Here is a 9092-nt window from a genome sequence, read left to right on the forward strand (position 1 = left end):
CCCTCTAAACTTTCAGCTCATACAATGAGAAGACTGATTAGAGATGCAGCCAAGAGGCCCATGATCACTCTGGATGAACTGCAGAGATCTACAGCTGAGGTGGGAGACTCTGTCCATAGGACAACAATCAGTCGTATACTGCACAAATCTGGCCTTTATGGAAGAGTGGCAAGAAGAAAGCCATTTCTTAAAGATATCCATAAAAGTGTCGTTTAAAGTTTGCCAAAAGCCACCTGGGAGACACACCAAACATGTGGAAGAAGGTGCTGTGGTCAGATGAAACCAAAATCTAACTAACTTTTGGCAACAATGCAAAAAGCGTTATGTTTGGCGTAAAAGCAACACAGCTCATCCCCCTGAACACACCATCCCCACTGTCAAACATGGTGGTGGCAGCATCATGGTTTGGGCCTGCTTTTCTTCAGCAGGGACAGGGAAGATGGTTAAAATTGATGGGAAGATGGATGGAGCCAAATACAGGACCATTCTGGAAGAAAACCTGATGGAGTCTGCAAAAGACCTGAGACTGGGATGGAGATTTGTCTTCCAACAAGACAATGATCCAAAACATAAAGCAAAATCTACAATGGTATGGTTCACAAATAAACATATCCAGGTGTTAGAATGGCCAAGTCAAAGTCCGGACCTGAATCCAATCGAGAATCTGTGGAAAGAAGTGAAAACTGCTGTTCACAAACGCTCTCCATCCAACCTCACTGAGCCCGAGCTGTTTTGCAAGGAGGAATGGGCAAAAATGTCAGTCTCTCGTTGCAAAACTGATAGAGACATACCCCTAGCGACTTACAGCTGTAATCGCAGCAAAAGGTGGCGCTACAAAGTATTAACTTAAAGGGGGCTGAATAATTTTGCGGGCCCAATATTTCAGTTTTTATTTGTTTAAAAGGTTTGAAATATCCAATAAATTCCGTTCCACTTCATGATTGTGTCCCACTTGTTGTTGATTCTTCACAAAAAATTACAGTTTTATATCTTTATGTTTGAGGCCTGAAATGTGGCAAAAGGTGCGAAAAGTTCAAAGGGGCGAGTACTGCGTGCAAGGCACTATATAATAAAAGTATTAATCGGAGTGCCTTTATATATTATCTACATTAAGGAGCCAGTGCCTAGTCGTTGAGCGTGTCGAGTCTTATGTCTTATTTTGATATTGATCTATGTTGGTCAGAATTACTCTAATAGATAAAATCTCTCTCTCTCTCTCTCTCTTCCTCTCTCTCTCTCTCTCTCTCTCTCTCTCTCTCTCTCTCTCTCTCTCTCTCTCTCTCTCTCTCTCTCTCTCTCTCTCTCTCTCTCTCTCTCTCTCTCTCTCTCTCTCTCTCTCTCTCTCTCTCTCTCTCTCTCTCTCTCTCTCTCGTTTAAATCGTGTCGTGACAAGTTTTAAGACTGATTCAAGGTATCAACATGCAGCTGCAGTTGACAGCAGTACTTTGGTTGGAAGGGGGGAAACAGAGCTGCTCCTTCTAGTAAAACAGCAGGAACAAAAGGGAGTCCTTCGTGCTTTGCTTTTGCTCCAGAGCTGCCTGTGAAAGAATACGTTATTATCCCCTATCAAAAATTACAGGTGTGGGATAAGTAAGTAGACACGCAACAACAGTTGTCGTCGTAGTCGATTAATCTGTCGATTATTTTCTCGATGAACAGATTAGATGTTTGGTCTCTAAAATGTCAAGATGACCACCTCAAATGTCTCGTTTTGTCCACAACTCAAAGATATTCAGTTTACTGTCACAGAGGAGAGAAGACACTAGAACAATATTCACATTTAACATAATATTTATTTCATAAAAAAATGACTCAAACCGATAATCAAAATAGTTGGTGATTAATTTAATAGTAAATTAACTAATTCGATTAATCTTTGCAGCTGTAGATTACAGCACAAATAACTTTACTCAAGTGAGGGACTTTAGTCACACTTACTATGCTTGAGCAACTGATTGCATAAACAAAACCAAGGTCTTTCTAAACCTAGTCATGCCCAAGACTAAACAAATATATTTTTAATTTCAACACGCCTAAACTAAGGAGACCTTTTGCATTAGAATAATGACACATTTGCTTCAGGTTCACACGGTCTGTACTGCAGTGTTGTGCCTGAACGCGTTCATTGAACGATAGTTCGTGAGCTCGTTCATATTTTGGGCGAACGTGAACTGAACGTACCGTATTACTGCCTGGTGAACATTATTGTGAACTCCTTCATTCTGGTGTCTGTGAACGCCACGCTCTCTCCGTTTAACTTCGTCCAATAGGGCGCCAGATTTCTATAGAAAAACCCGGCTAAAACACACCGTAAACAGCCTTCGTATGTAGCGGAAAAAACACCCAATCTGGCAACACCAGCCACCAGTGTCTCACCGCATGAGTCATCAAATCAAAAAGCAGCGTGGAGGCTTCGTATGATCATTTAAACACGTTTGTGACAAGGTCGGTGAGGATGGAAAAATCTGACATTTCTGGGCAAACTTTGCCCGCCGGCTTTCAGGAAGAAAATCAGCACTTCAGTCCCATCCACAGCAGACCTGAAACGGCACGCTGAACTGAAGCACCCGGCTAGCCTTTCAATTTTGAAAAATAATAGCTCGCAGCAACATATGGAAAATAAGAACTGTGAACTAAGTTAATTTTTTGAATGGTGAACTTAGTTCAAAATTTTGAAGTATGAACTATTAACTGAACTAGTTCATTTTAAAATTTGTGAACTGAACTTTGAACTAGTTCATGTAGAAAGTGAACTTTCCCCCAACACTGCTGTACTGCATGTGTCCTTTGACTTTTGCTCCAAAATCTCCTCCGGTTGCTACGGGAATCATGAGCCGAGAGAGTCTCTCACAGCTCCCACCGGGCCGTTTATTTCTGGCACAAGATCTGCTCTCAGAGGTGCACGGCTGGAAAGTGATGACAGCTCTACGAGGGAAGATTCGCCAGAGATAGCAGAAGGAGAAACTAGATAACTGTGTCTGGAGTCAGATGGTAAATACTGACATCTTGAGCTAGCCTCACTGCACAGAGGGGGGGTTTTTTATATTTTTTATGCTGTTCCCTTTCAGGATTGCGTTTCTAAGCCGTTGCAAGGAAATTCCACCGGATGTCCCTCTTTTCGGCCAGATGTCCGTCCCCTTCCTCTGTCTGTGTTGGCGCTCTAACCTCCGGTGGATTTATGAGGACTATGGTTAACTGCTCCTCAGATCTCTGCAGGGGAAATCCAGACAGCTAGCTAGACTATCTGTCCAATCAGAGTTCTCTGTTGCACGACTAAAACAACTTTTGAACGTACACATGTTCCACCAAAACAAGTTCCTTCCTGAGGCTATTTTGCAGGGGCACCGTGGCTCCGCCCGGCGCTCAGCGCTGCCAAAGACGATTGTGATTGGTTTAAAGAAATGTCAATAAACCAGAGCAGGTTTTTCTCCCATCCAGGAATGCTGTGTGGACTAGCCAGACCATCTTCTGCTGCGCCGTGGAGGAAAGTCCGGCAATGCGAGACCATCGCTGCCATTACTGGCAAATCGTTGGCGACTCATTTCTCAAAAAGTCAAAACTGCATCAGCAAGCATCACTGCAGGCTGTCGGAGCCGCGTCACAGACAACAGCTACAGACGAGGTGTCTGTACTCTTTGTTTTCTCCAGTAACGTAACGAGGGATGACTGGCCCTGTGGCGGCGATGGTAATCTGCGTCAGACTGGTTGGATGCTAAAGACGAGCGTAACGGTGCCACCTGACTAATGCCGGGAAATGGGCAACTTCAACAGAACTACCGCTTTATATTGTATAATTTAGGGCTGTAACTAACCATTATTTTATGGTCGATTAGTTCCTCGATTAATGGATTAGTTGTGTAGTCTCTAAAATGTCAAAAAGTTGTGAAAAATGTGGATCAGTGTTTCCCAAAAAGCCCAAGACGACGTCCTCAAATGTCTTGTTTTGTCCCCAACTCAAAGATATTCAGTTTACTGTCCCAGAGGAGAGAAGAAACTAGAACAATATTCACATTTAAGAAACTGGAATCAGAGAATTTTTAATAGTTGACAACTAATCAATGAATCTTTGCAGCTGTAGTTGTATACAAGGAACTGCTTTTACAGAAGCAAACATGACTGTTGTAAATGTTGACTGAAAGGGCGGACAAAACACTCAACAAGAGCAAATACAGGATGCTCTTAAAGAACGTGTACAAACTGTGGTTGATGAATAACAGGTTGTGAAGACAGAGCATCATAACTGCAAGAATAGAAACACACCTTGAGACATACTGTACTGTGACATTGTGTGTACCGTAATTCCTCAAATAATAACCGGTAGTCAATTAAAAGCCGGGCCTCTGATAGCGGCCGGGGGCGTGGCTAACACGGACAAATTAAGGCTGGAGAAACATTTGTGTTGATAATCTCCTATATACACGGTACATCAGTATATCTATCTATCTATCTATCTATCTATCTATCTATCTATCTATGGTGATATTTTTGCAAAGGTTTCTTAAACAATTAATGATCTCTGTCCACTGGAACGCTATGGCTTTTCATTTAAAACCGTTTATTTAAAACAATTATACTTATCAAACAGATGGAATTAGAAATGAAGGCCTGCCTCTAATAAAAGCCTGCTTCAAATACAAGCCTGGTACCTTCTGCAGTTCATGTAAATAAAGGGCCCGGCATTTATTTGAGGAATATACGGTATTACGCGTTTCCGTTCCATCCTCAGCGAACACACAATCATTAGTAATTAACACATTAGGGTGGCTTCTAAAATGATCTGATAATGATTTATAAAATCATGAGATTTTAAGAGGCTTTGTTTCGAAAGCTAAACTGAACGTGTTGGTATCAAATGAAACCAGGCGATCTGAATAATCCACGTCACGCTAAATAACGCTCCAAAGTCAGGCGACATTTTGGCGAGGGAAAAACTGCCATGGCTTTAGGTCTCCGTCTCGGCATCACGCCCTTTGCACCAAAGAAAGCAATTGTACATTTGGTTCCGTCTTCACGTAACTTTTACGTAGCTTTAGGGTAAATTCTTAACGACAGCATTACTATGTTTAATAATGCAGCAGGTCAGTTTACATCAATAGTTCTCTGAGAATCTCTTTCATATCCGAGCTAAACTGGTGACATTTCCCTGATCGAATCGGTGGCGATACACAGCCCTGCAGAGTGTGTGTGTGCGTATATATATATATATATATATATATATATATATATATATATATATATATATATAAAAAACAGTATGTATGTATATACATATAACACATCACCTCAAACTGCAGTTAACGTCCTACTTTTTCTCATCCAACTATAAATCAAGGACTCTCTGTGCTTTATCTGGCAAGGTAGAAAGGCGCTAAATAAATGCAGTACGTTTACCATCAGATGAGTTGGTTGAGATGGTTCTCGACAGTGGTGGAATGTAACTAAGTACATTTACTCCAGTACTGTACTTAAGTGTAAATGTTGAGGTACATTCCTTGAGTCTCTTCTTTTCATGCCACTTTCTACTTCTACTCCGCTACATTTCAGAGATAAATATTGTACTTTTTACTCCGCTGCATTCATCTGTTACAGCTTTAGTTACTAGTTACTTTAGTTACTCCGCTACATTCATCTGTTACAGCTTTAGTTACTAGTTACTTTAGTTACTCCGCTACATTCATCTGTTACAGCTTTAGTTACTAGTTACTTTAGTTACTCCGCTACATTCATCTGTTACAGCTTTAGTTACTAGTTACTTTAGTTACTCCGCTACATTCATCAGTTACAGCTTTAGTTACTAGTTACTTTAGTTACTCCGCTACATTTATCTGTTACAGCTTTAGTTACTAGTTACTTTAGTTACTCCGCTACATTCATCTGTTACAGCTTTAGTTACTAGTTACTTTAGTTACTCCACTACATTCATCTGTTACAGCTTTAGTTACTAGTTACTTTAGTTACTCCACTACATTCATCTGTTACAGCTTTAGTTACTAGTTACTTTAGTTACTCCGCTACATTCATCTGTTCCAGCTTTAGTTACTAGTTACTTTAGTTACTCCACTACATTCATCTGTTCCAGCTTTAGTTACTAGTTACTTTAGTTACTCCGCTACATTCATCTGTTACAGCTTTAGTTACTAGTTACTTTAGTTACTCCACTGCATTCATCTGTTCCAGCTTTAGTTACTTTATAACCCGACAACGCTGCAGGCCACAAAGACTGGGAACCAAGAGTTTTATAGTTTTATAAATGCATTTTGTCCAACATGTTTGTGAGAATTTACACAATAAAGTTGTGGGAAATAAATACTGGGAACCAGGCACCAAGCTACAAACAAGCGCTGAACTAGTTTCTTCAAATAAACAGACAACGCTATGCGTCAAACTCTTACCTCAAAGAGCTTCAGTAAGGTTTTCATGTAAAGACGTCGGATGCCGAAGGACACACCAAAGATGGCAGGCACGATAATGAAGACCAGCAGCAGGGTGAACCACACGGTGAGGGAGATGCCGAGCAGGATGCACACCAAGTTGTCAAAAGGGTTGAAGAAGAGCTCCATCTTGAAAGTCAGGAAGGCGAGGAAATCTGTCAAAAAGGGTTGAATTTAAGAGGGCAGAGAGGCACAGCACTCCGCCTCCCGGCCTCAAGTGGCCCCGATCTTCTGTCAGAAAAAGGCCTTCATCAAGATAACTTTTAGGGGACGGAGCTTCTCCTCACACTGAACAGAGAACGGATATATAAAGTACAAGTGGCCGTCTTGGCGAGGCTCTCTCGGGCAATATCAATGAATTTCATCATGTTTACCCTCAATCGGTTTGAGAAACTCAGTTGAAAAAATTAACTCCAGGTTTTTGTCGAGTCTTTTAAAAGCGGTTGCGACGTCATAAAGACCTCGGCTGCAGATGTCCTTTGCTTATTTGAGCAAAAGCCTCCCGCTGGCGACAGAGATGTAAACAATGAAACAAGCAGGCACAGCAGGTGGTTCTTTTGTCTGGCGAAGATCCAGCGGCTCGGTGTCAACACAGACCTGAAAAAGATGTACAAACAGACGCTCAGAAAGACCCATGTCACAGCAGTATCTCCTCTACGAACCGAGCACATGTGGTGTAACTTTATAATGAAAAACAGAAAACATTTCCCTGCGTTTCCTCTGAAACGTTAATGACTTTGAATACCGGTCCTGTGTGCAAAGTTAGTGCAAAGTAAAAAGAAATGGATGCCACTAATCACAGAATAATCTGTAGCTTTAACGACCAAGTAGGTGTAAACACTTAAGGAACTTCAATCTGTTTTTTTCTTAACACAGAAATAGACACATGGCTTAACAATAAAGCTGAACAAGGTAAACAAACATTTGACTACTATGTACAGATTTGTATATACATACACACAAATATATATAGAGAGAGAGAGATAGATAGAGAGAGGTAGGGAGAGATAGAGAGAGCGAGTGAGGGAAAGTGAGGAGAGAGAGAGGGATAGAGATAGAGAGAGTGAGGGAGAGAGAGACAGAGAGAGGGATATAGAGAGAGATAGAGAGTGAGTGAGGGGGAGAGATAGAGAGGGAGGAAGAGAGAGCTGCAACTACTAGCTAGCTAATCAATCCTAGAAAATTAATTGCCAACTATTTTTATAATGGTGTAAGTAAATTTTCACGCGAGAATGGCAGAAATTGCGATTTTCAGCCTCTCAAATAGGAAGGTTTCCTGCTCTTTAATTTTTTTTTATGTCATATTATACTGAACATCTTTGGGATTTGGACTGACAAAACAAGACATTTTAAAAGACATCACCTTGGATTTTTGTTTACATTTTTCTGACATTTTATAGATTAAACCATTACAGTCTGCTTATATATCTGAGGTAGTTAAATACCACAGTATATACAGCGTATATTGACAGAAATGTAGCTACATGTTTAAAGTATGTGTTTAACACTGTAAAAGGGGAATGCTTGGTGTTAGCGGGTAATTTCACAACGATTGATCCGGTTACAAACGGACTAAATTAGCGGTTGATTAACGGGCATGAAGCAGTTTTCAGCGAAGGGGCAGATAACTTTATAAGCAAACGTTACGGTTAACAGTGCTGCAGAGATAACGTTAGAGGCCCTCCGTCCCTTCTTATTATACATCCATGCTCTGTCTTCATCTCCTCGGATGATGCTAACGAGAGGCTCCGTCCCCGGTAACTGGTACTGGGTAAACGTTAGCTAACAGTTACCCGTTAGCTAGGAATGGAACGGAACGTTAGCTCTCACAACGGCAATTAGCATACAAGTACGACTTAAGCTAGCTAGCTAGTCATGGGACTTAAGACTCCTTTAACGTCAACGTGGACACATAAACAATTTAATGTCTAAAGTGAAATTGTGGGCCTCCCGAACTCTACCTCGTTTTAGCTAGCTCAGCCTCCCCGAGAGAGAGGACCGTCCGTCCGGGTGTGTAAATGAAACGCTGAGCCAACCTTTTCAGTTATAAGCTTGGTTTGGTGGGTACAATTAGCGGTTTCTTACAGCTTAACGTTACTATCCTAACCATGAGTTAACGTCAATGAATTTAAACGGACCAAATATTTAACTAACCTTCAGTCACGTTACGTCCGGTACAGTAAGCTGGTCAATCACTTGTCTTTGTCTTTGTCTTGCGGACTGTAGCCAAACTCCACCCGGCGAACAACATGGACAGCAGACAACGGGCGGCTCGGTGTTGACTACGTACGTATTAAATGAACAGCACTCCTCTACTCGGCTGAACGTCACTCAAGCTCCGCCCTGACACCTGGTGGCCAAAACAAGGTACTGCACGCTAAGAGATTTACCTTCTATGACCACTAGTGGCGCTGTGGAGCAATGTTTGGTAGTGCCCTATATTTAAATATACTATACTAATGTGTATATATATATACCAAGGGTTTGCAGAGTTATCAAAAAAAGCAAAGGGTGGCTACTTTGAGGAATCTAAAATATAAGATATGTTTTCAGTTATTTCACACTTTTTTGTTAAGTACATAATTCCATGTGTTCATTCATAGTTTTGATGCCTTCAGTGAGAATCTACAATGTAAATAGTCATGAAAATAAAGAAACACA

The 9092-nt window shown here is 41.2% G+C and overlaps 1 protein-coding gene across 1 annotated transcript in view; it reads right to left on the minus strand.

The window, feature by feature from the left end:
• LOC120560824 (glycerol-3-phosphate acyltransferase 4-like) overlaps positions 1-8736 on the minus strand; it is a 36441-nt gene extending 27705 nt beyond the window's left edge. The window contains exons 1-2 of the mRNA XM_039803692.1: positions 8586-8736; positions 6393-7028 (exon numbers count right to left, since the gene is read on the minus strand). Coding sequence (XP_039659626.1) covers positions 6393-6560 — 168 coding nt within the window. The 5' untranslated portion in view covers positions 6561-7028; positions 8586-8736. The remainder of the gene's footprint in view (positions 1-6392; positions 7029-8585) is intronic.
• Positions 8737-9092: the final 356 nt, after the last annotated feature.

Source organism: Perca fluviatilis, chromosome 6 (genome assembly GCF_010015445.1).
Source record: "Perca fluviatilis chromosome 6, GENO_Pfluv_1.0, whole genome shotgun sequence".
Taxonomy (NCBI): Eukaryota; Metazoa; Chordata; class Actinopteri; order Perciformes; family Percidae; genus Perca; species Perca fluviatilis.